This window comes from Nycticebus coucang, chromosome 8 (genome assembly GCF_027406575.1).
Source record: "Nycticebus coucang isolate mNycCou1 chromosome 8, mNycCou1.pri, whole genome shotgun sequence".
Classification (NCBI taxonomy): Eukaryota; Metazoa; Chordata; class Mammalia; order Primates; family Lorisidae; genus Nycticebus; species Nycticebus coucang.
This window is the reverse complement of record NC_069787.1, coordinates 92806443-92833140: the sequence shown is the minus strand read 5'-3', so window position 1 is coordinate 92833140 and position 26698 is coordinate 92806443. Positions and strand designations below refer to the sequence as shown.

Sequence of the window (26698 nt, the reverse complement as noted above, 5' to 3'; positions counted from 1 at the left end):
AGCACAAGTGGTTAGGGCGCTGGCCACACACACCAAGGTTGGTAGGTTCAAATCCCATCCAAGCCAGCTAAACAATGACAACTACATCATCAACAAAAATAGCCATCCCAGCCATTTGGGAGGCTGAGGCAACAGAATCGATTAAGCTCAAGAGTTTCAGGTTGCCGTGAGCTATAACGCCATAGCACTCTACCAAGAGCAACAAAGTGAGACGCTGTCTCAAAAAAACAAAAAAAATCAGAGCATAATGGGTACGGGTGAAATGTCCATCTAGAGGTAGCTTGTGCTAGACATAGGGCTAAGCAAGATTATCAAGAGGGCTCGGCGCCTGTAGTCAGCACCTAGGGCGCCAGCCACATACACTGGAGCTGGTGGGTTCAAATCCAGTCCAGACCCGCCAAACAACGACAACTACAACCAAAAAATAGCGGGGCGTTGTAGTGGGTGCCTATAGTCCCAGCTACTTGGGAGGCTAAGGCAAGAGAATCACTTAAGCCCAAGAGTTGGAGATTGCTGTAAGCTATGACACCACAGCACTCTACCCAGGGCAACAGCTTGAGACTCTGTCTAAAAAAAAAAAAAAACTGAGCAATAACATACTTAGCAGCCAAAAAAAAAAAAGACCATCAAGAGGCCTGCAAGGAGAGTTCAAGACCAGCCTGAGCAAAAGCAAGACCCCATCTCTACCAAAAATAGAAAAACTAACCGGGCATTGTGGCAGGTACCTGTAGTCCCAGCTACTTAAGAGGATGAGGCAAGAGAATTGCTTGAGCCATGAAGCCACAGCACTCTACCCAGGGCGACAGAATGAGACTACCGGAAAAAGAAAAAAAAAAGGCCTGCTGGGTTATGAAGAAGACTCCATTGGCAATAGCAACAACAACAAAAATAAATAAATGGGACTTAAGTAAGCTAAAAGCTTCTGCATTGCTAAGGACACAACAATTAAAGCAAACAGACAACCTTCAGAGTGGTAAAAAATATTTGCATGTTACAAATCTGATAGAGTTGATAACCAGAGACTACAGAGAACTCAAATCAATCAACAAAAAAAGAGCAAACAATCCTATTTATGACTGGGCAAAAGATATGAAGAGAACCTTCTCCAAAAAAGACAGAAGAATGGCCAACAAACGCATGAAAAAATGTTCATCTTCCCTAATTCCGAAAAATTCAGAGAAATTCAAATCAAAACCCACTTGAGGTATCACCTAACACCACCAAGAATAACCCATATCACAAAAATCCCAAAGCTGCAGATGGTGGTGAGGGTGTGGAGAAAAGGGAACAATTTTACACTGTTGGTGAGATGGCAAACTAATACAGAAATATGGAAAATCCTCAAAGAACTAAAAACAAACCTATTTGATCCCACAGTCTCATTACTAGATATCTACCCAGAAGAAGAAAAATCATTTTACCATAAGGACACATGCACTAGAATGATTATTGCAGCCCAATTCACAATTGCCAAGATATGGAATCAACTCAAATGCCCATCTACACGTGAACTGGATTAATAAACTGCAGTATAATATACAAATACCATGGAATACTATTCAGCCATAAAAAATGAAGAATTACATCTTTTGTTTTGTTTTTGAGACAGATTCTCATTATGTCACCCCCAGTAGAGTGCCATAGTGTCACAGCTCACAGCAACCTCAAACTCTTGGGCTCAAGTGATTCTCTTGTCTCAGCTATTTTTAGAGACAAGGTGTCACTCTGGCTCAGGCTGGTCTCCCACATGTAAACTCAGGCAATCCACCTGCCTTGGCCTCCCAGAGAGCTAGGATTACAGGAGTGTGCCTCCACCTTGCCTGTCCTGAGACTTTACATCTTTTGTATTAACCTAGATGGAGTTAGGGAACATTCTATTTAGTAAAGTATCACAAGAATGGAAAAGCAAGTATCCAAGGTACTCAATACTAATATGAAGCCAGGTGATAAACAAATACACACCCACACATAGAAAAACACAAACTCAAGGAGGGGGAAGATGGGAGGAAATGGGAAAGGGAAGGAGAGAAGGGGACTGGTATGCTCTTACTAACAGGCACAATGAAAGGGTATATGGCACTCCTCCTGGGTGAGGGGCACAACTACAACTTGGACTCTACCTAACAAATGCAAACAATGTAATCATCTGTACCCTCATATTAATCTGAACTTAAAAAAAAAAAAAAAAGGCCTGCTGGAAAGACAGAAAAGGAAGGACTCTGAAATCCAAGCATGGACCTGTGGACCTCCAAAAGATGCAGGGCCACAGCCTGCGGAGGAGATAAGAGACCATTTCATTCTACACTCCCAGCCTCTGGCAGCTCTACTATGGAACCTTGTAGGAACTGTATATACACACACGTGTACCTGCAGGCATCATAATCACCTGGTAGGCTTTTTCACAACACTGGACATCCTATTCCCCATAGGGCACCTAAAAATGGCAACAATGTGGAGAAAGCTCTGTACTTTGAAAAAGTTCTTCCATCTGATGTAACCCTGCTGCCTGGTTTGAGACTGCTTCCTTGGGTCAGACTCCTGCGTGAACTGGTGAGGATGGAGAATACCTGGTACTGTCTCCCTCTAAGTGATAATTTGTAAATCAACTAAGACTCAACCAGTTAGGAAAGAATATGTAAATAGATTCAAGGGGGCTTGATCCCAAAGAGGAACCCAACTTTAGTCTAATACTCACAGAGGTAACAACAAATGTGTACTGAGACTCTCTCCAGTTCTGTAAAGTAGGTGAAATGTGGCGCTCTCTACCCATCTTTGATAGGTAGGGTGCTTGCTCTGCACTTAGGAGGCACAGAGCAGGCATTCTTCCTCTATTTAAGATCCTGAAGTCCCAGGTACATTTGGGGCTATATCCCACACTGATGAGGGCTTGCTCACCCTTGATCCTCTAACCCTTGTCCACGAATCTGGCAGGAGTTGGACTTTTACCCATTTTCCCCACTTCTTAGAGGATCCGCACCTTTCACCTATCTTGCCGGGTGCAAGCGTTCTGGGGGGGTCCATTTGGGTCTGTGCCAGGCTCAGCTTTATAAACGGCAGGCCCGCCAGCGGATGGCGGTCTCGGACACTATCGGAGAGAGGGAGACACTATCCCCAGCCTGTCCCGGTGGATCCCGGTCTGCGCCCCTAAGTCAAGGGCGTTGAGGCCCATCCGTCCCCGCCACTGCCCTCACCGTTCACCATGCTTCCGTCGCCTTCCCCGGGCCCGCCGGGGGCCATCCCTGACTCGGCCTCGGCGGCCTCTTTGGTGCGGTCGGGGCAGGCGCAGCCTGACGAGATGCCGCGCGAGCGTCCCTGTCGTCCAGCAGCGCGGGGAACTGGCGGCCGCAGGCGCGGAGAAACGCCGGCGGCCAGCACCATGAACCTCCTGGCGGCCGCCATCGCGCTCCCGCCGACCCCCGCGGTCCCAAAGCGGGGCAGGGACCCGATGAGATGAGCGGGAGCAACTGGTCCGAGCGCGGCACGCCCCCTGCTGGCCGGCGGACCCCGGGGGCTTAGACCCCGCTGAAATCGTTGCCCAGTAAGTCCAAACCCACGTACTAGTCATCTGGATGCGAGGCAGAAGGAGGAAATGGGGTTTTGATGGGAGAAATGGTGCTAGGTTTTAGCTCAATGTCCATCTAAGGAAATGACCTAGTCCCCTCTAGGTCCTTTCAATTGTTCACATGCCTCTAGCAAATTAGCATCCCAATCTTACTTAAGATTAGTAAGGTAAACCTGGTGAAGAATCCGGAGACAATACAGAAAAGACCTCTTTAACATAAGCGGACTAGATTTAATCCCCAGGGCTGGAGTGGAAGGTGGAAACACCCAACTTTGGACACTGTGCCAAGAAATGAGCTGGTCTAGCAGTCAAAGTGCTGTTCCTCACTTGTTTGAAAGCCAGATAAAGCTGGGCATCGTGGCCCACACCTGTAATTCCAGCTACTCAGGAGGCCCAGGTGGTAAAATCTCTTGAGGCCACAAGTTCACACCAGCCTGGGCAACACAGTAAGACCCCATGTCAAGAAAAAAAAAAAAAAGGCAGTTGGAATTCTATTTCTAAACTGCTATCCCTGGATCTTAGCCAGGCTCATTCTTCTGCCTCTTACATCATTGAGGGGCAGGATACTGAGTCAGCTGAGAATCAGACTGACACTACATATTGTGGACAGTGACAGTGCAGAGCAAGAAGCCTTAAAGTCTTAATCTCTCAGAAGGCCTTGGGTCAGAGGTTGGCAGTGCAGATGGGCGTAAACTGTGAGGAAGGGATAAGACTGTTTTACAATTCTAGACATGATTCCTACCAATCCCTACAGAGGTCATTGAAACACATTGCTTGGCTGGGCACAGTGGGTCATCGCGTAACTCTAGCACATTGGGAGGATCATTTGTGGCCAGAAGTTTGAGACCAGCCAGAGCAGGATAATGAGACCCCATTTCCACATAAAATAAAGCCAGGTATGGGAGTGTGCACCTGTAGTCCTAGCTACTCAGGAGACTGAGGCAAGAGGATCACTTTAGTCAAGTAGTTCGAGGTTGCAGTGAGCTATAACAATGCCACTGTACTCTACCCCAAACAAAAGACCAAGACCTTGTCTCAAAAAAAAAAAAGGGTGGCACCTGTGGCTCAAAGGAGTAGGGCGCCAGCCCCATATACCGGAGGTGGTGGGTTCAAACCCGGCCTGACCAAAAACTGCAAAAAAAAAATTGCTGGGTGGTACCAGCAGTTTCTTATTCATTAGGTCTGGGTTGGGGCCCAAGAATCTGCATTTTTTTTGCATTTCTTTTTTTTTATTGTTGGGGATTCATTGAGGGTACAGTAAGCCAGGTTACACTGATTGCAATTGTTAGGTAAAGTCCCTCTTGCAATCATGTCTTGCCCCCATAAAGTGTGACACACACCAAGGCCCCACGAATCTGCATATTTTTTAATACGTTTATTTCCAGGGAGTACATACATTCAGGACAACCTGAATCTATGTCCTAGGTAGGAGACTGGAAGACAAGTCCCCAGGTGATGCCAAGGCCATTGGTGTAGGACACCATGCCTGTAATCCTAGCACTCTGGGAGGGCAAGGTGAGTTGATTACTTGAGCTCATTACTTTCCATTCTAAGAACTGAAAAGAACATGGGATTTGAGTCCTAATACGTGGGCTTAGTCTCAACTCTATGACTTGCCAGCTTTGAGTACTTTCATCAACTGGGGAAATTAGGACAAACTTGCTCTAATCATTTGGTATGGCTGTGGTAGGATCAAATGGGAATGCAGGGCAGGTGCAGTGGCTCATGCCTGTATTCTTAGCACTCCGGAAGCTGGAGGCAAGAGGATCGCTTAAGCTCAGGAGTTCAAACTCAGCCTAAGTGAGAGTGAGACCCCCATCTCTTCTAAAAATAGAAAAATTAGCTGGACACCATGGCGGGCACCTGTAGTTCCAGCTCCTCCAGAAGCTAAGGCAGGAGGATGACTTGAACCCAAAAGTTTCAGATTGCTGTGAGCTAGGCTGAGGTCATAGCACTCTACCCCCAGTGACAGAACAAGACTGTCTCACAAAATAAAGAAAAAAAAGGAATGCAGTAGAACCTCCACAGTTGACTATCTGTCTACATTGACCACCTCCTTAACTTGTCCTAATTTTCATAGACTGAACATGCACCACATATATATGTCATAACTGTAGGCCTAGTTCTTTATGTTGACCTCCTCTGTCTGTTGACCAGTTTGTTACACTCCTTGGGTGATCAACTTACAGAGGGTTTACTGTATTTAGAAAAAAGACTTGCAAGCTCAGGCACAATGGCTCACACCTGTAATCTTAGCACTCTGGGAAGCTAAGGTGGGAAGATTGCTTGCGCTCAGGAGTCTGAGACCATCCTGAGCCACAATAAAACCCTGACTCCACTTTTAAAAAAAGGGGGGGCGGGGCAAGGGGAGGCTGGGTGCAGTAGCTCACACCTGTAATCCTAGCACTCTGGGAGGCCGAGGCAGGCAGATTGCTTGTGCTCACGGGTTTGAGACCAGCCTGAGCAAGAGTGAAACCCTGTCTCTACCAAAAATAAAAAAATTAAGACAAGAGGATCATTGAGCCCAAGAGTTGGAGGTTGCTATGAGCTATGATGACACAATGGCACTCTACCCAGAACAATAGCTTGAGACTCTGTTTCAAAAAATAAAAAAGATAGGAAGAAAGATTAGCCAGGTGTTATGGTAAGCACCTGTAACCCCAGCTACTCAAGAGGCTGAGGAGGGAAAAATAAAGAAAGGAAAAAGGGCCAGACACAGTAGCTCATGCCTGTAATCCTAGCACTCTGGGAGGGCAAGGTGAGTTGATTACTTGAGCTCAGGAGTTCCAGACCAGCCTGAAACCCCTGTCTCTAGTAAAAAAAAAAAAAAAAAAAAAAAATTGAAAAACATTTCCAGGTGTTGTGACGGGCGCCTATAGCCCCAGCTACTTGGGAGGCTGAGGCAAGAGGATCTCTTAAGCCCACGAGTTTGGGGTTGCTCTGAGCTATGATACAATAATAGCACTCTACCCAGGGCTATAGAGTAACACTCATCTCAAAAAAAAAAGAAGAAAGAAAGAAAAGAGAGAAAGAGAAAGAAAGAAGAGGGAAGAGAAGAGAAGAGAAGAGAAAGGATTTGCAGAGTGTTCTGTTAGAAAAGCACCTGCCTCTGAGGTCTGAGGCAATAAGGGACAGGCCTCTTAGAGACAGATCTAGGCAAGATGGTAAGGCTTCAACTCTAGCTCCTCCATTTACTCTTCAGAAGATTTTTACCAGAAAAGGGGCAAAAGGAAAATGTAGCTTTGGCAGCAAATGTCTGACACAGCAATTGTCACAAAGGGACACAATCTGTATCAAACACCTCAAACACCAGATCATCCATATGGGGGACACAGGACATGATTCTTCAAGGGCTCTGCATTTGGCTAACACATTAATTTGCCAAAATCCTAGGGATCCACCAGCTTTAGGAGTAGTTTTGTGTGTTTGTTTGTTTTGAGACAGATTCTTATTCTGTAGCCCTGGGTAAAGTGCTGTGGTGTCATAGCTCACAACAACCTCAAACTCCTGGGCTCAAGGGATCCTCTTGCCTCAGCCTCCTGAGTAGTTGGGACTATAGGCACCTGCCACAATACCCAGCTAGTTTTTCTGTTTTTAGTAGAATTGGGGGTCTTGCTCTTGCTCAGGCTGGTCTTGAACTCCTGAGCTTAAACAATCCACCTGTCTTGGCCACCTAGAATGCTAGGATTACAGGCGTGAACCATCACACCCTGCCAGGAGTAGTTCTTAAGGATTGTTAGCAGCCAAATGCTTCAAAAAAAAATCAAAACTTGGGTGGCTCCTGTAGCTCAGTGGGTAGGGTGCCAGCCATATACATCGAGGCCGGAAGGTTCGAACCTGGCCCAGGCCAGTTAAAACAACAATGACAACAACAACAAAAATAGCCAGATGTTATGGTGAGTGCCTGTAGTCCCAGCTACTTGGGAGGCTGAGGCAAGAGAATCGCTTAAGCCCAAGAGTTTGAGGTTGCTGTGAGCTGTGATGCCATGACACTCTACCCAGGACTATGCCTTGAGACTCTGTCTCAAAAAAAAAAAAATAATAATAATAATAATCAAAAGCTTATCAAACCTGGTAGTGGTAGCAATGGCTGGGGACAGACTTTGAAAACTTCGGTGGCTGAAAGCTATGGAGACAACACCTAGAAAGACCACACCTGGAAAGCAGGACCCGAGCCCTTAAGACACTATAGGAAACCGTAAGTATAGCACTGTGTACTGACAACCACTTAGCATAAGGTTGAAATGCTATGATTTCTTGTATTTATTTCCAAAGATGCTAAAGTGAAGAGATATACTTAAAGCAAGATTGACCATAACTTCTTAATTATTCAAGCTGACTGATAAGGACATGGAGGGTCATTATACTACTACTATTTCCTCTGTTTTAGAAAATATATTTCTCTTTTTTTTTTTTTTTAACAGAGTCTCATCCTTGGCAGGGTGCCATGGCATCATAGCTCACAGCAACCTCAGACTCTTGGGCTCAAGTGATCCTCTTGCCTCAGCCTTCCAAGTAGCTGGGACTACAGGCATCCAGCACAACCCCGACTATTTTTAGGGAAGGGGTCTTGCTCTTGCTCAGGCTGCTCTTAAATTTGTGACCTCAAGCAATCCACCTGCCTCAGCCTCCTAGGGTGCGTGAACCACCCTGTGTGGCCTAGAAAATATTTCAAACCCACGTTTAGAATTTTATGTAAAGAAAAATCTGGCCAGTGGCAGTGCCTCATGCCTGTAATCCTAGCACTCTGGGAAGCAGAAGTGGATTGCTTGAATCCTAGTGGATTGCTTGAGCTGAGTTGTTCAAGACAAGCCTAAGCAATAGCGAGACCCCATCTCTATGAAACACAGGAAAATGCCCGTAGGTACATGCCCATAGTCCCAGGTACTCGGCAGGCTGAAGCAAGAGGATTGCTGAGCCCAGGAGTTTGAGGTTGCTGTGAGCTGACCCCACAACACTATCCAGGGCGACAGAGACTCAGTCTCAAAAATAAAAAAAATAGGGTGGCATCTGTAGCTCAGTGAGTAGGGTGCCAGCCCCATATACTGAAGGTGGCAAGTTTCAACCCAGCCCCAGCCAAACTGCAACAAAAAAATAGCCAGGCGCTGTGATGGGCGTCTATAGTCCCAGCCACTCGGGAAACTGAGACAAAAGAATCGCCTAAGCCCAAGATCTGGCAGTTACTGTGAGCTGTGACACACAGTACTCTACCGATGGCAACAATATGAGGCTCTGTCTCTAAAAATAAATAAATAAATAAAATAGGCTCAGCACCTGTACCCCGCTGGTTACAGTGCTAACCACATATACCGAGCATGTTGAGTTCGAACCCAGCCTGGACCAGCTAAACAACAACTACAAAAAGAAAAACCACCGGGCGTTGTGGTGGGTGCCTGTAGTCCCAGCTACTTGAAAGGCTGAGTCAAGAAAATCACCTAAGCCCAAGTGTTTGAGGTTCCCGTGAGTTGGGACACCACAGCACTCTACTGAGAGCAACAGCTTGAGACTCTATCTCAAAAAATAATTAATTAATTAATTAATTAAATTAAAAAACATATATTAAAACATTTAAAAATCCATAGCCGGGCATTCTGGCAGGCGCCCGTAGTCCCAGCTACTTGAGAGGTAGAGGCAGAAGAATCACTTGAGCCCAGGAGTTGGAGGTTGCTGTGAGCTGTGACACCATGACACTCCACCCAGGGCGACAGCTTGAGGCTCTGTCTCAAAAAGAAAAAAAAAAAATCCAAGTGATGCAAACCAACTAGTTGGTGCTCAGGAAGCTCTTTGTTCGCTTTTTTTTTTGGGACAGAGTTTCACTTTGTCGCCCAGAGAAGGCTTAATGTTGGTTGGAGGGGCATACCTGAGCCCCTCTAACTTTCTTTACGGTCCTTTAGAGCAAGAGTTGGAAAACTTTTTATTTTTTAGAGACAGAGTCTCACTTTATTGCTCTCAGTGGTGGAGCACTGTGGGTCACAGCTCACAGCAACCTCCAACTCCTGGCCTTAGGCAATTTTCTTGCTTCAGCCTCCCAGGTAGCTGGGACTACAGGTGCCCACCACAAGACTGGCTATTTTTGTTGTTGTTGTTGTTGCAGATTGGCCAGGGCCGGGTTTGAACCCGCCACCCTCAGTATATGGGGTCAGTGCCCTACTCATTGAGCCACAGGCGCCACACATACTTTTCTTATTTCATTTACTTCAAGTGGGTTCCAACAGCTAGAGTCCCCTTAGCAATTATTTCACCTCCACAAACTTCACACTGTCTCTTGTAAAATGAGGGCAACCCTTCACACTAGCACTTGGAACCCTTCTGATCTAGAACAGGAGTTGGCAAACTATAGCCTACAGACCAAATCTTGCCCACTGCCTGTTGTTATGAAGTTTTATTGGAACATAGCCATGCTCTTTATTATGTTATTTTATTATGTTGTTTATTTAGTTGTTATTATCTATGACTACTTTCAAGCTATAATGACAGAGTAAATAACTGCAACAGAAAGCATATGGCCCTCACAGCCTAAGGGTTAGATATTTAATATCTGAAGTCATACAAAAAAAGTTTTCCAGGCAGCACCTGTGGCTCAGTGGGTAGGGCACTGGCCCCATATAACAAGGGTGGCAGGTTTGAACCAAGCCTCAACCAAACTGCAACAAAAATAGCCGGGCGTTTCGGCTGGTGCCTATAATCCCAGCTACTCGGGAGGCTGAAGCAAGAAAATTGCCTAAGCCCAGGAGTTGGAGGTTGCTGTGAGCTGTGACCCACAGTACTCCATCACTGAGGGCGATAAAGTGAGACTCTCTCTCTAAAAAAAAAAAAAAAAAGTTTTCCAAATCCTGCTCTAAAGGACCTTAAAGAAAGTTAGAGGGGCTCAGGTATGCCCCTCCAACCAACATTAAGCTTTCTCTTCCGTATTTCTGAGGAAAGTTAACTCCCTTGCCTGTGAAAAAGGAGGAAATTTCTGAAAAAAGGGTTGATAGAGATCTCTCTGTCCACTTCTGGATTAGGCATGACATCCAGTACTAAATGTGCTGAACAACTATATCTAATAGCATGAAATTAAGGTGTAAAGGACTGCTAAATACAGAGGAAGGTAATTTAGGAACCTAAACTTTAAAGACCTCACGCAAAGGCAACAGGAGAAAGCCAGTTCAGGATTTGGGGCATGCCAGAGAACTTCTGGAGGGAAAGTGGAAGGGATACCAACACCTAAAGCAACTGGGAGTCTCAGCCAAGATTTTGGCAACCATAGTTGGATATTTTACAGATGTTCAAAATGGCAAGAAAGGATGTTAAGAAGTATATGAGTAGAGGGGCCAGGTGGGCACCCTGACCACTCTTCCAGATCCCATCTTCACAGCTTTGTCTTCTTCATATGTAAAGCTATAGGTTCTTTGAGATAAACCACCATATCAAGAAGAGAGGACACATTTGTATAAGGGAATGGACAGAAAAGATCAGTTTTGTGTCCCCTAGGATCCTGCCAGAAGAAAGTGTTACCCATGTTCCTTTCTAGCACTCTCTGTCTCAAATCTGGGTGAGTGGGGAAGAGTCAAAGGACACTTTGAGGTGAGTGTCTTGATTTATTCACCCTTTATCTTGGAAGGCAGCCTCAGTAAAAGGCTGGCAATAGAGTGCAAGGTAAGGAGATGGAAAAGGAAGTGATTTTTTTTCAATTCTAAATCTGACTCTAATAAGCACTGTGATCAATACAGTGGCCATATTTTCTGATCACTGGGAATTAAAAAGCATGGCAGAAAGGCCTAATAGTAATAGTAATATGAGGGCTAAGAGGTCTGTTGCTTCTAGCTGAGAAAGAGAGGGAAAAAAGCAAAGATACACACACCCACAGATGCCTTCTGGAGGCGCAGTTGTGAAGAGAGACTATGAGGCTCAGGGGTCTGTGCTCCTCAAGGGAGAGAAAGCATGGCATCTGTGGGACTTCCCCACAGGGGGCAACTACCCATCCTGTAATCAGCATTGTCCTCTGCATGTGCTCAAGGAGGCACGGCCTAGCCCACTGCCTGGTTAACCCCAACTAACCATCTTTAAGCTTAGCCAAAGCACATCTGACACTCTCAGAGCCACTCACCTGCCATGTTGGAAATAACGTTCAGCCTTTTCGAGTTACAGGGCATTTTAAGAAAGAAGAAAAAAAGGGCAATCAACTCTTGTTTTGGTAATGGTAGGGGTGGCATTTCTTTAAAACCTAAGTCAATTGGTCAGAGGGGCTGGAAATACTTATATCTATACTGTTGTCAGCATTCAGGGGCACTGCAGCAGGAGGACTGGTGCACATGAAAACTGCCTGGGAACATGGCAGCAGCATGTGCCACAGAAACTGAGCTGCTCTGTGCTCCCAGTGCCCTTATTGAGCTCTTAACCTTCAAAGCACTTTACAGACAGAGTCTAGAGAAGACATGCTGTCTCCAGATGAGGCAAAGACTGTGACCTAAAATAGTGCTCTTTCTGCTAGGCAGAGGGGTGTGAAGAGGTAGCCCATGGCCTAGAGAAGAGCAGCTGTCAGGACAACAAGGTTGCACCAGCCTTAGCAGACCTGGAAAAGATTTAAGTCTGAGGGAAGAGAGGACACATTCCTGTGCAGAGATGCTTCCCTGGGTCCTATTACTGGCCCTGTCCCTGGGTACCAGAGGGACCTGAGGCAAGCTGTCACTTATCTGAGTACTCTAACATTATCCATTATCAAAGGGACAGCCTACTTTGCCAAATGGACTCAGAGGCACATTCTGATGTCAGTAAAGTGCTTTGAGGTGAAGGAAGGGAGATAGGGAAGTGATTTGCTGTGTATCCCCAAAGCCTCCAAGATGGAGAGCAGTGGGCTGAGTCAGGGTTCTCTGTTCTGGCCCTGCTACAAGCACCCTGCTTTCTGAGCCACCTGAGTCAAGGACTTCCTAAGAGCCTAGAAGACCCAAGCCCTGCAGATTCTTCATTCTGGTACTGAACACCCAGACTGAGCCTAGGCTTTATTCCAGGCCACACAACAGTCCAAACCATGTGGCCAAGGATCATGAAAAAAAACTAGACTTTCTGGGGCGGCGCCTGTGGCTCAAAGGGGTAGGATGCTGGTCCCATATGCCGGAGGTGGCGGGTTCAAACCCAGCCCTGGCCAAAAAAAAAACTAGACTTTCCATGTACTCTCTTCTACAGGGCTCCAACAGCTCTGGAACCCCACCCCTCCTCACTTACTTTCCAGAGGCCCATGGCCCCAGCACCAAGAATCCCACTGCCACCCGCCTCCCCATAGCCCTGGACAAAGCTGTTGCTGGAGGCATGGCTCCTCCCTTACCTCGAGAGATGGTCCCTCCAGGGGCAGGATTGACACACATGGGTGGAAGGCGGGGTGGGGGAAGTTTGCACTGACGCTGCCTGTGTTGGGCCCGATCTGGAGAAAGAGAAAGGACATCAGGGAAACATGTTGTCACCCTTCACAGTTATAGACACTGGAACGGACTCACTCCAGACCATCCGTAAGTTTTGGGCAGCAGGGTTGTTGTACAGTACTGGGAGCTGGTCTCATATGCTGAGGAACAATACTAACAAGGCCACACAGGAGGAAGGCAACTGTCTTATACAGATGTAATACCTGATAGCCTTACAAAGAGCCTTCTTGGCTTTCAGGAAAGCCCTCAAACTCTTCCTATTCCCTTAGCTATACTCTATTGCTTAACATACACCTTATACACTTCTCCACAGTCAAGTTGTGAAGATGAGACAGGACAGCGGTTGAAAACTGAATGCCATTGTAGACCAAAGGACCAACTGTCTTCCACTTATGGTAGCTATCTAAGCACTTGCTAAGGGTACCCAGCCACCAAACCTCAAATGACTCTTTCCCTCTAAGAACTGAGCAAAGAAAGGAATTAATTGACTGTTATGCTCTAGCACTTTTTTTGTTTGTTTGTTTTGGTTTTTTTGAGACAGTCTCACTACATCACCCTGGGTAGAATGCCATGGCATCATGGCTCACAGCAACTTCAAACTCTTGGGCTGAAGCGATGCTCTTGCCTCAGCCTCCCAAGTAGCTAGGACCACAGGGCAGGCGCCTACCACAATGCCTGGCTATTTTTCTGTTGCAGTTGTCATTGTGTTTAGCTGGCTGGGGCTGGGTCCTAACCCACCAGCCTTAGTGTTTGTGGCCAACGCCATAACCAATGTGCTATGAGCGCCCATGTTAGACTCTAGTTTAAGAGCTAAAACCAGATCCCATGCCTACCAGCCTTCTCCCTCTTCAGAACAGTAAACTTGCCACTTGCCATTCTAAGTATTTCCATTCATTTGGAGACTAAATGCTACCCAAAATTGGTTTGGTGTTTTTTTTTTTGAAACAGAGTCTTACTCTGTCGCCCTAGGGTTGAGTGCCACAGCAAGTAGCCACAATGCCCAGTTAATTTTTCTATTTTTTTGGTAGAGATAGGTTCTTACTCTTATTTTTTTTTTGAGACAGAGTCTCACTTTGTCGCCCTCGGTAAAGTGTCATGGTGTCATAGCTCACAGCCACCTCAATCTCTTGGGCTTAAGCGATTCTCTTGCCTCAGCCACACAAGTAGCTGGGACTACAGGTGCCCGCCACAATGCCCAGCTATTTGTTTTGTTGTAGTTGTCATTGTTGTTTGGCAGGCCCAGGCTGGGTTCAAACTCACCGGCCCCAATGCATGTGGCCAGCACCCTAGCCGCTGAGCTACAGGCACTGAGCCCAGGCTCTCACTCTTGCTCAGGCTTGTCTCAAACTCCTCTGCCCATCTTGGGCTCCCAGAATATTAGGATGATAAGTCATGAGCCATTGTGCCTGGCCCAAAACATTAGGGTTCCCACACCATGAGTTTCACCCAGGGCCACCTGGGTGAAAACCAGGAATCCTAACCACTAGACCACGTGGGAGAGGATAGACCTGTTCTCATTAAAATACTCATTGCACATTTTCAGCATTGTCCTGAGTTGCCTGCCTAGGTGGTCCAAAGCATCTTTCCAGGATCTGGTGATTGTTTTGTCATAGCCTGGACATAAAGTTGCAGTTATACTGCCATAACTTTATTTTTCCCAGAAGCTCTCTTCTCATAGATATGTGATTTTACAGAAAACATGTAAGTGTAACAGCAGAAGTACTGGTGGGATCTTCTAGAACTACATGCCTAGGATTGAGATTTAATTTGAAAGCTAAGCAAGATGCTATAATCCTAGCACTATGAAGTGGGTAGACTGCCTGAGCTCAGGAATTCAAGACCACCCTGAGCTTGAGCGAGACCCCATCTCTAAAAATAGCTGGGCATTGTGCCCGGCACCTGTAGTCCCAGCTACTCGGGAGGCTGAGGCAAGAGCATCACTTGAGCCCAGGACTTTGAAGTGAGTTATGATGCCATGGCACTCCACCAAGGCGGACAAAGTGAGACCCCGTCTTAAAAAAAAAGATTTAATATGAAACTAATTCCAGTTCTGCCTTGAAGCTAATATTGGAAATGACCAGCTTAATTTCTCCATTCCTGTGTGAAAATGATTCTCATTCATATGAAGGGATGCTGGGTTGGAAAAAAAAAAGAAGCCAGGCATGTAATCATGTGCCAGGCCAAGGTGGATAGATCCCTTGAGTTCAGGAGTTCCAGACCAGCCTAAGCAAGGATGAGACCTCATCTCTACTAAAAACAGAAAAATTAGCTGGGCATGGTACTGAGTGCCTGTAGTCCCAGCTACTCAGGAGGCTGAGGCCAGAGGATCACTTGAGCCCAAAAATTTGGAGTTGCTGTGAGCTATGATGTCATGGCACTCTACCCAGCGCAACAGAATGAGATTCTGTCTCAAAAAACAAAACATATGCTCCTTTTTGTCCGACATCTTAGCCAGGCTGCGGTAGTGACAGCTCCTCTCCTAGCTTCGCAATGCCGCCCAAGGACGACAAGAAGAAGAAAGAAGCTGGAAAGTCGGCCAAGAAAGACAAAGACCCAGGGAACAATTCTGGAGGCAAGGCCAATAAGAAGAAGCGGTCCAAAGGCAAAGTTCAGGACAAGCTCAACAACCTAGTCTTGTTTGACAAAGCTACATATGACAAACTCTATAAGGAAGTTCGCAACTATAAGCTTATCACTCAAGCTGTGGTCTCTAAGAGACTGAAGATTCAAGGTTCCCTGGCCAGGGCAGCCCTTCAGGAGCTCCTTAGTAAGGGCCTTATCAAACTGGTTTCAAAGCACAGAGCTCAAGTAATTTACACCAGAAATACCAAGGGTGGAGATGCCCCAACTGCTGGTGAAGATGCACAAACAGGGTCCAACCAACCATATTATTTGGAAAAATAAAACTTTATTAAACAAACAAACAAAAAAAAACATATGGGCGGCACCTGTGGCTCAAGGACTAGGGCACCAGCCCCATATACCCGAGGTGGTGGGTTCAAACCCAGCCCCAGCCAAAACTGCAAAAAACAAAACAAAACATACAAACAAAAAAAGTACATAAACAAATAAATAATAATAAAAATGTAATTTTTTTTTTTTTTTGAGACAATCTCACTATGTCACCCTCTGTAGAGTGCCATGGCTGGGCCTGAACCTCCCATCCTCACTATGTAGAGCCGGTGCCCTACTCACTGAGCCTCAGGTGCCGCCCCACCATCCAGTGTTTTTCTAAGTTTTGTGTTCGACTGTAGAAGAGTCAGCTTGTTCTTTGTGGCCTGCTTCTGATGGCATTACAGCTGAGAGATCAGACAACTGTATTAAGAAACTAGTAGCAAGGCTTGGTGCCTGTAGCTCAAGTGGCTAGGGCACCAGCCACATACACCAGAACTGGCGGGTTCGAATCCATCCCAGGCATGCCAAACAACAATGACAATTACAACTGAAAAATAGCTGGGCACTGTGCCTGTAGTCCCAGCTACTTGGGAGGCTGAGGCAAGAGAATCGCTTGAACCCAGGAGTTTGGAGGTGGCTATGAGCCGTAGCACAAGGCACTCTACTGAGGGTTTCAAAGTAAAACTATGTCTCAGGGCAGCGCCTGTGGCTCAGTCGGTAAGGCGCAGGCCCCATATACCGAGGGTGGCGGGTTCAAACCCGGCCCCGGCTGAACTGCAACCAAAAAATAGCTGGGTGTTGTGGCGGGCGCCTGTAGTCCCAGCTACTCGGGAGGCTGAGGCAAGAGAATCGCTGAAGCCCAGCAGTTGGAGGTTGCTGTGAGCTGTGTGAGGCCATGGCACTCTACCGAGGGCCATAAAGTGAGACTCTGTCTCTACAAAAAAAAAAGAAAATTATAAAAAAAAAAAACTCTGTCTCAAAAAAAAGGGGGGAGGGGATGGCGCCTGTGGCTCAAAGGAGTAGGGCACCAGCCCCATATGCCAAAGGTGGCAGGTTCAAACCCAGCCCAGGCCAAAAACTGCAAAAAAAAAAAAAAGAAACTGACAATGGCAGTAATAGGTAACTTACCAGGCACGTGAGCATTCCAGGTGGGAGATGCCAGCAACTTTGGTGACTTAAATAACAGGAAAGATGGTACTCAGCCACAAGACCCAATAAGGAAACATCCACAATGCTGCATGGAACTGCTGTAGCAATTACCAATAGAACCATCAAATGGCCCATCCCATTGAGACTATAAGATCCTGATTACCAGAAAGCATCTCTGAAATATAACTGTCTTCACCTTAGTGTCTCCCACCAGCAGGTGCTCAGTCATGCAGCCTCCCAGCAAACTGCTACGCCCAGACTACAGCTCTCCAGCAAAACAATGGCTACAGGGCTGCAACTCAAAGAAATCAACCTATTCACATTTCTCATGGGCATACTATGCCCAAGGCTGAGGGCTATGCACAGTACACAGCCAGGTGTTCTTTTTTTTTTTTATTGAGATACCAATTTTACTTTGTTGCCCTGGGTAGAGTACCATGGCATCATAGTTCACAGCAACCTCAAACTCTTGGGCTCAAGCGATTCTCCTGCCTCAGCCTCCCAAGTAGCTGGGACTTCAGGCGTCCGCCACAACACCCAGCTATTTTTAGAGACAGTGTCTCACTCTTGCTCAGGCTGTTTTCCAACCTGTGAGCACAAGCAATCCACCTGCCTCGGCCTCCCAAGTGCTAGGATTATCAGCCAGGTGTTCTTCCTACATCCTATCTAATATCTTCACTATAGCCCTGAAGATAGAGGGTAGGAAACAGGATCAGGTAAGTTAACACCTTGCAAGTGTTAGTGAGAACCAGATTCAAACCCCAGCCAGTTGACTCAGGAGCCCCTAGTTACACACCATGTTTCATTTCCTCTCAGGGTTCATAACATCCTAGGAAGCTGATAAACCCATCATGATCAACAAGAATATGTAAAAAGAAAACTCTAAAAGGGGGCGGCGCCTGTGGCTCAGTGAGTAGGGCGCCGGCCCCATATGCCAAGGGTGGCGGGTTCGGACCCAGCCCCGGCCAAACTGCAACAGAAAAATAGCCAGGCGTTGTGGGGCGCGCCTGTAGTCCCAGCTGCTCGGGAGGCTGAGGCAAGACTATCGCATAAGCCCAAGAGTGAGAGGTTGCTGTGAGTCGTGTGACGCCACGGCACTCTACCGGAGGGCGGTACAGTGAGACTCTGTCTCTACAAAAAAAAAAAAAAGGAAAGAAAACTCTTTTCCTTTTTATTTTTTTTGTAGAGACAGAGTCTCACTTTATGGCCCTCGGTAGAGTGCCATGGCCTCACACAGCTCACAGCAACCTCCAACTCCTGGGCTTACGTGATTCTCTTGCCTCAGCCTCCCGAGTAGCTGGGACTACAGGTGCCCGCCACAACACCCGGCTAAAAAAAAAGAAAACTCAAAGAGATAAAGAACAGTCCTAGGCTCAGTGTGGTGGCTCACACCTGTAATGCTAGCACTCGGGGAGGCTGAAGCAGATGGACTGCTTGAGCTCAGGAGTTAAGAGACCAGTCTGAGCAAGAGCCAAACCCTGTCTCTACATAAAAAAACTAGCTGGGGGCGGCACCTGTGGCTCAGTGAGTAGGGCGCCGGCCCCATATGCCGAGGGTGGTGGGTTCAAACCCAGCCTCGGCCAAACTGCAACAAAAAAATAGCTGGGTGTTGTGGCGGGCACCTGTAGTCCCAGCTACTCGGGAGGCTGAGGCAAGAGAATCGCTTAAGCCCAGGAGCTGGAGGTTGCTGTGAGCTGTGTGATGCCACGGCACTCTACCAAGGGCCATAAAGTGAGACTCTGTCTCTACAAAAAAAAAAAAAAAACTAGCTGGGCACATTGTGGGAGGTGCCTGTAATTCCAACTACTTCAGAAGCTGGGACAAGATCATTTGGACCCAAGAGTTTAAGGTTGTTATGATGATGCCAGGGCACTCCACCCCTGGGCAACAGAGTGAGACTTTGTCTCAAAAGAAAAGAAAACAAAAGAAAAAAAAGAGAAGAGAAGAGAAGAAAGAAAAGAAAACAATAGTCCTATACAACAGTGAAAGTATCACAAAGACACACATAACCAATTGCCAAGGTCATGATCAAACCACAAGTGTTTACACAGGAGAGGACATTTAGCATAAGTCAGGAAACCATTAAAAGACAGGTGTGCCACCCTGAGCAAGAGCAAGACCCCATCTCTACAAAAAATAGATAAATTAGTCAGCCTGGTGGCACATGCCTTTAGTCCCAACTACTTGGGAGGCTGAGGCAGGAGGATCGCTTAAACCCAGGAGTTTGAGGTTGCTGTGAGCTAGGCTGACACAACAGCATTCTAGCCTGGAGCAACAGATGAGACAAAGGAAAGAAAAGGGAAGGAGAAAGAAAAAGGAAAGGGAAAGAGGAAAGGGAAGGGAAAGGCAAAGAAATGAGAAAGGGAAAGTAAAGGAAAGGAGAAGGGAAAAGGGAAAGGAAGGAAAAGGGAAAGGAAGGAAAACGGAAAGAGAAGGGAAAGGAAGAAAAAATAGATTTGCCTCTAGAAAAATATTCAAGGTAGTGACTCTGAATCAATTGTTCTCCCCTGAGATCTTCGAGCATAAAATGGCTGTGGCAAGTATACAATAATTATCTGTGCAGAAAGCAAGGTTCAAAATCAGACTGTATTACGTCCTGAAACTACTTAACAATAACATGGATTCTGAGTTTACAAGGGGTCAGGCCCTGTTATAAGCTCTTTATATGTATTAACTCCCCTGATCCTTGGATCAACCCTATGAGAAGGTACTATAATTTGGCCCACTTACACCATGAGGAAATGGGGCAGAGAGGCTCGGTTACCTGCCCAAGTCTTCCTTGCCAGTGAGGGACAGAGCTGTGATGTGAACCAGACATCTGGGTCTGAAGCATCTGCTCAGTAAGGCTATGCCAATTTCCACAAATCTATAAAGAATTTTGCTGCAGCACTCTTTTTACCTAGCCCATCTCCCTATCATGTCAGAGAATTAAATGATGTAGAAAATGGAGGATCATGATTTTATCAGGCTTTTTATCTTCTTATAAAATCAGTACGGTTAATTCAGAGACAGTATCACCATAAGAAAACCTATTTTCATCCATCTTTTACAAGTAGTAGACAACAAAACCCACCGGTTAATAAGTAAACACAAAGCAACTAAGTGATACTTAATTTTCTTTCTTTCTTTTTTTTTTTTTTTTTTTTATTTTGGCCGGGGCTAGGTTTGAACCCTCCACCTCCGGCATATGGGACGGGCGCCCTACTCCTTGAGCCACAGGCGCCGCCCTCTTTCTTTTTTTTTTTTTTTTGTAGAGACAGAGTCTCACTGTACCGCCCTCGGGTAGAGTGCCGTGGCGTCACACGGCTCACAGCAACCTCTAACTCTTGGGCTTACGCGATTCTCTTACCTCAGCCTCCCAAGCAGCTGGGACTACAGGCGCCCGCCACAAGGCCCAGCTATTTTTTTGTTGTTGTTGCAGTTTGGCCAGGGCTGGGTTTGAACCCGCCACCCTCAGCATATGGGGCCGGCGCCCTACACACTGAGCCACAGGCGCTGCCCCCGTGATATTTAATTTTCAGATCAAAAAAATGTACTGTCCACATTCGAATTCAATTATTCCCTTCTTAGATAAAGTTAGCCAAAAAACCCCAGATGATAGAAATTAATTTTTCCAAGCACTATGAAAACAGATGGTGTGGCTGGAGACAAAGAAGGAGGCAGGAAGAGGATGCTCTGAGTCCTGGTACATCCAGCCCCCCTCCTGGCTCCATTCAGTGGGTTACACAAGGCACCACTTAGCCAGGGTTTCCCAGGCCTCGAGGAACGTAACTTGGAGAACAGACACAATTGGAAAGATCTATTAAATCAGTAGTTACAAAAGTTTTGTCATCTTTATTTATAAGATATGCTCAGACAGGAACATATTAGCTTAAATATAAGATATATGCCTTTTACTCTTTATTCCCTTGAAGGAGAAAATCCATATTTCTAAGACATACAAAGCCCTCAAGAGCTGGCCCTGAAGTCCTCACCAGCTATATCACTTCTAGTAAGCAGAATTTGAACTCTGCCCTGTAGAACTAACACAGCTCAATTTTGCCATTGCTTATACAACCCCCTCGACCCATCTGCTGCACAGCACTAATTTCAAGACTTGCCAGAGTTTCTATGAGCACTAATATAACAAGTCAATCCACTTCTACTGGCATCTACTGAGGTTTATAATATGCAAAATGCTACAACAGGTACTAGGCATGATTAAAAAGCACAATTTTACTGTGCCTGCAGAGAGCTTCCAATCTGGCAATGCAATGATTAATTCAGAATAAACTAAGCACAAGAAAGTACAGACACTGTACTGAGGTAAACTGAAGAAAAATTGCATTTGGTTAACTGAATTAGGAAAAGAAGAGAGGGCATAAAACAAACACTAGTCTAGATAGATAGGATTTCAAAAAACAGTTGAGTATGTGGAAGAGTGTTGTGGGAGGGAATGGCAAATGTATACATGGCTAGGGCAAGGGGTGTGTGAGTTATAAGCACCATGCAAGAGGAATGCTAGGAAAGGACTTTGGAAAATCACCCAAAGAAAGGTCCAAGAACTATACAATGATGAGGAAGTTTCAACAACCTTCACAGATGCCCATCACAGAGTGTGAGGTCTCAAGCATAGTCGCTCTCTTACCTTTTCTGAATGAGTCCAGGCTGAACATTTCTGGCCAGGGAGGAAAGCTGGAATCCTAAAAAGGAGGATTGAGAGGCAATTATTATTATTATTTTTTTTTTTTTTTTTGAGACGGAGCCTCAAGCTGTCATCCTAGATAAAGTGCCATGGCAGCATAGCTCACAGCAACCTCCAACTCCTGGGCTCAAGCGATTCTCCTGCCTCCACCTCGCAAGTAACTAGGACTACAGGTGTCCGCCACAACACCCAACTATTTTTTGCAGCCATCATTATTGTTTGGCAGGCCTGGGCTGCATTTGAACCCGCCAGCTCAGGTGTATGTGGCTGGTGCCTTAATCGCTTGAGCCACTGGCGCCAAGCCAGGAAAGGCAATTATTAATATTCCTGATCCAGGAACCCACAAAGAACATTTCAATAACACAGAGAATACCATCTGGAAGAGGAAAAAAATGAAGCTTTTCACTAATGTGCCCCAACTGCTGCTCTCTAGTCTTAAGAATGGTAGGGCCAGTTCTACTCTAGCATAATTACTGTTTTTGTTTCTTTCTAATTGAACTTTCCTCTCTGTCCTAAAACTCCCTGAGTCCTGTTAGACAATAGGGTATGTATTTCATCTTGAGACATATAGTTCTACCTCATCACAATACTTGCAGATTTCCTTAGACTTCCTGGAAGAAACTAAATTCTACATCAGTCCCTTCTCTCATGAAGGATCAAAAAATAGGAGCAATGATTGCCTGATGGACAAACTGGTTTACTGGGCTTTCTTAAAACCTAGTCATGCTCCTAGGAATGAGACTAAACTAACGTATCGAAGATTAAATGTATAATGATTCAAAATAAAAAGCTTTTCAAAGCAGAGCCTTTATGAAATAACAAGTATTAAAGTATAACTATTGGCCAAAAGTTTTGGTGCACTTTCTTTAGTACATTTAACTGTGGAATACACCTAGAGTTCACCAAAGAAAAGATAGCAATCCAAGTTTAACAACTTTGTTTTAAAAAATATTCAAACTTGGGTGGCACCTGTGGCTCAGTGAGTAGGGTGCTGGCCCCATACACTGAGGGTGGCAAGTTGGAACCCGGCCCCAGCCAAACTGCAACAAAAAAACAGCCAGGAGTTATGGCAGGTGCCTATAGTCCCTAAGCCCAAGAGCTGGAGGTTGCTGTGAGCTGTAACACCATGGCACTCTACTGAGGATGACAGAGTAAGACTCTGTCTCTAAAAAAATAAATAAAAAATATTCAAACTCAGCCATATGGCAGTTTCTTTTTCTTTTTTTTGGTAGAGACAGAGTCTCACTTTATGGCCCTTGGTAGAGTGCCGTGGCCTCACACAGCTCATAGCAACCTCCAGCTCCTGGGCTTAAGCGATTCTCTTGCCTCAGCCTCCCGAGTAGCTGAGACTACAGGTGCCCGCCACAGCACCCGGCTATTTTTTGCTGCAGTTTGGCCGGGGCTGGGTTTGAACCCGCCACCCTCGGCATATGGGGCCGGCGCCCTCCTCACTGAGCCACAGGTGCCGCCCCATATGGCAGTTTTCAATAATGCAGCACTCCTGGATTAGGTGCAGTAACCTTAAGTGGCTTTAGTTTAAAAACACCTACATAGGGGCAGCGCCTGTGGCCACATACACTGAGGCTGACAGGTTCAAACCCTATCATAGCTGGCCACATACACTGAGGCTGACAGGTTCAAACCCTACCTGGGCCAGCTAAACAGTAGTGACAGCTATAACAAAAATATAGCCAGGCGTGTGGCGGGAACCTATAGTCCCAGCAACTTTGGAGGCTGAGGCAAGAGACTCGCTTAGGCCCAAGAGTTTGAGGTTTCTGTGAGCTGTGACGTCACGGCACTCTACCAAGGACAACAAAGTAAGACTCTCTCTCAAAAAAAAAAAAAAAAAAACCTGATACCCCTCTTCTAACATAGTCACAAATGGGCTTATGTTTTGAAAGTGTACTCTTGTTTTACAGTGTGCCTAAGCATGAGATCCTCTATTGCTTTTTGTGCATGGCAAAGTCAACTTACCTTACAAAAGTGTGGGTCTCAGATTTTGTAGGCTTTTGAACTGAATTCTCTCCTTGCTATTCCTCATCACGAGGTTGGGCCTCCCCCTGGGAAGTTACAATGCTGGGTCACTAGAGTGGAGGCCCCCACAGGGAAAGAAAGTTGCTCCAAGCATTGAAATTCATTTACTAACTCTAACAAGAAGGACAAGTTTTGTTAGTGGCATGAAACACACACACTGCACACAACAGCCTCACTTCAGGACCTGCCATGACCCATTTTAGACCCATCAAATTGTGAGCTGTCCTACACCAGCACCTGTAAGATACCAAGAAGAAGATGTCAAGGTAAAAAAAGGCTTGTAGACCTGAAAAGCATTTTTTCCAAGTCCAGAGAACAATCTACTTCAATTTTGAGTTCTAATCCCATAATGACTATAATATAAATCTACTTAAGGTAGATAAAGAAACTATATCATTCTTTCATATTAGGAAAATAACAATAACTCAATGTTGAATACCGTTTTTACAGTTTACGAAGTACCTCCATAGACTTCATCCCATTTAATAACGTGCAACTACACAGTGAGGTAGGAATCATCTTTCCCAGAGAAGGAAAATTCTCTGGTATAGAAAGTTACCAACTTGCCTAAAACCCCATAAGAGCCTAAGGGCAGAATGGAAATCTGTATTTACATATTCAGACTCCAAAGCTTTTCACTCTTTACTACACAATTTATCTTATTTCCAGGATATCATGCTGTTGCCTAAATGTACCACAGTTCATTCCTTGAGATAACATTTTATAATGAAATCTTCAAAGGCTGAAAGGGCCAAGAAGGGTCCAACAGCTAGTAAAACTCTGGATCACAGCTACAAAAATTAAAACGCATGGAGAGTAACTATCTTTGTAGGATAAAGAGACAACCTACATAGGTAGAAAACGCAAAAAAGATGTTCTGCACATTAAACATCTGCACATGTAAATAGCACTATATAGTCGTAAATAAATAAACATATATATTACCATGTAAATATAAATAGGGAAGAGTCCTCCCTCCTGAAAACTCCAAGATGTAAAGGTAAATTACAAGATGCAGTTAAGACCCACAACTGTGGGATCACCCCCTTACAATAAACTGTAAGGAAAAGCATCAGACAACATCTCCATTGTGCCCTGGCCAGTAAACTGCAAGTAAAACAGGTTGAAAGCCTGCAACTGGCCTTTGCTGTCTACCTGCTACAGTGTTTGGCAAGCCCCTTTGGACCGGGGTTGTAAAGTGGGACAGCCTCTGTCTTGCAAAATTGCAATTAAAGTGACCAATGTTGCTGAATGACAACTAGCTGGAGAGCACGCTGGTGCCAAGCTCCTGCCTTGGGGGTTGTGAGGACCCCTGAGATTCCAGTTCACGCAAACAAAGGACCCAACATGCATTTGATCTTCCCCTGCTAAATGGGGCAAGTTACCACCAGCAAACAAAGAACACCTCACCCTTTGGCCTCCCCTAATGACCAGGTCGGTGCAAAAGGGGGTAAACCAAGAGGGCCAGAATGCACCAAGCCTCCCTACGGACGAACGGTCCAGGGAGCACGAACGGGAGGAGGGGCAGACAAAGGTCTCCAGGCACTCCAGGGGCTTCCTCCAGGCCCTGCCTTGGGGAAACCGAGCATCCAGGGCAGAAGGCGTCGTTTCGCCAATGAAGCGGCCTCTGCCTCCGCGGAGGCCCTGGCTGCGAGGCCCGCCCTGGCAGACCGGTCTGGCCCCCGCCCCCGCCCTGGCTCCATGGCAACGGCAGGCCGAGGCCTGGCTGCCCACGGCACAGCCCGGCCGGCTTCCCGGGCAGGCCTAGGATGCCCGGCCAGCTACGCGGGCCCGCCAGCTTCTCCGCCCCATTATCCGCCAGGCCGGCGGTCGGACCCAGGTCCCCTCCTCGCGCCGACCACCCCTGGCCACAGCAGGCTTCTCAAGGGGGCACGAAAGAGGAGAATAAAAAGCCCAATTCACCTGTTGTTACAGATGTGAAACAAGCCTCGGTGCACCGCGCATGAGCCGCGGGGCCCCCCCAACCACTGCAGGACTACAACTCCCACCAGCGGCGGCGCGGCCCTTCCGGGTCCCGTGGCGGAAGTCCCACTGCCGGCCCAAGCTCTCTCACCCAGCGCCACCGGACCCCTGCCGCACCCGACTTGGCGCCCCCAGCGGGTCTCCAGCCCTCACCCACCCACTCCGGGCTCGCAGCAGCCGCCCTAGGCTCATACCCGGGCGGCCAACCTGCGGCTATTCCCGGCACCCGGCCCAATGGGGCGCGGCGGCGGCCAGTGCAGGCGGGACTTCCGGCGAAGTGGCGAGGGGAGCGGGCGTGCGCTGGGAGCCCTGGGGTAGTGGAGGGAGCAGGTCGAGTCCCCGGTGCCGGGTGTCACCCTGCCGCCACTTTCACAGCAACCTAGCGTCCGACAGTGTGAGAGCAAGTAGTGCCTCCGGGTCCTCTGCGCGCCCGACGGCGGCTGCCGGTGGGAGCGAACAGACTGGGTCAGGGTTGAGCCGAGAGCGATTTACAGCCGGCTGTGAGATTCCACCCGCCTTGCCGCCAGAGTTCCTTGCCACCCCTCTTCTTTTCTCCATCTCCTCGCGCGCCCCTTTTACCCCCATCGTCGTCTTTTTAGGGAAGCTGAGCATTTTTGCCTCACAGAAATTATCGGAAGGATGAAATCAACGTGTTGGTGCGTTGTAAACTGCACCAACATTGTAGCACTTGGTGACTGCAAGTCAGAGTTGTTGGGTGGCCCATCCCTGGCCACATCTCTTAGCAGTGAGAAAGGGGACTTTCCCAGTTCTGTACTCTTGTCCTTCAAGCTCAAGTACGGATTCAGTGGAATCCAACTGCAAAAGAAGATAATTCAGTGGAGTAACTCTGTTACTAATCAGGATTTTGCAAAGGGAGAGACAGAATATGCTGGGGGGGGTTGTGTGTGTGTGTGTGTGTTTTGAGACAGTCTCATTTCGTTGCCCAAGATAGAGTGCTCTGGCGTCATAGCCCACAGCAACCTCAAACTCCTG

At 46.7% G+C, this 26698-nt stretch overlaps 2 protein-coding genes across 7 annotated transcripts in view; one reads left to right on the top strand and one right to left on the bottom strand.

Moving 5' to 3' along the window:
• The window catches only part of DHX30 (DExH-box helicase 30), a 55073-nt gene extending 29211 nt beyond the window's left edge, over positions 1-25862 (bottom strand). Inside the window, exons 1-4 of one of the 6 annotated variants that reach the window (XM_053600504.1) lie at positions 25646-25862; positions 23663-23748; positions 21632-21686; positions 12867-12962 (exon numbers count right to left, since the gene is read on the bottom strand). In XM_053600504.1, coding sequence (XP_053456479.1) covers positions 12867-12962; positions 21632-21659 — 124 coding nt within the window. In that variant the 5' untranslated portion in view covers positions 21660-21686; positions 23663-23748; positions 25646-25862. Of the gene's footprint in view, positions 1-2977; positions 2995-3191; positions 3484-11651; positions 11678-12866; positions 12963-21631; positions 21687-23662; positions 23960-25645 lie in introns of those variants that run through there. The other 5 variants (XM_053600505.1, XM_053600506.1, XM_053600507.1 and 2 more) reach the window with 5 other exon arrangements.
• On the top strand, positions 15398-15864 carry LOC128592350 (40S ribosomal protein S25-like). The gene has a single exon (XM_053600252.1). The coding sequence runs from the start codon at positions 15451-15453 to the stop codon at positions 15862-15864; it is 414 nt and encodes a 137-aa protein (XP_053456227.1). The 5' UTR covers positions 15398-15450.
• Positions 25863-26698: the final 836 nt, after the last annotated feature.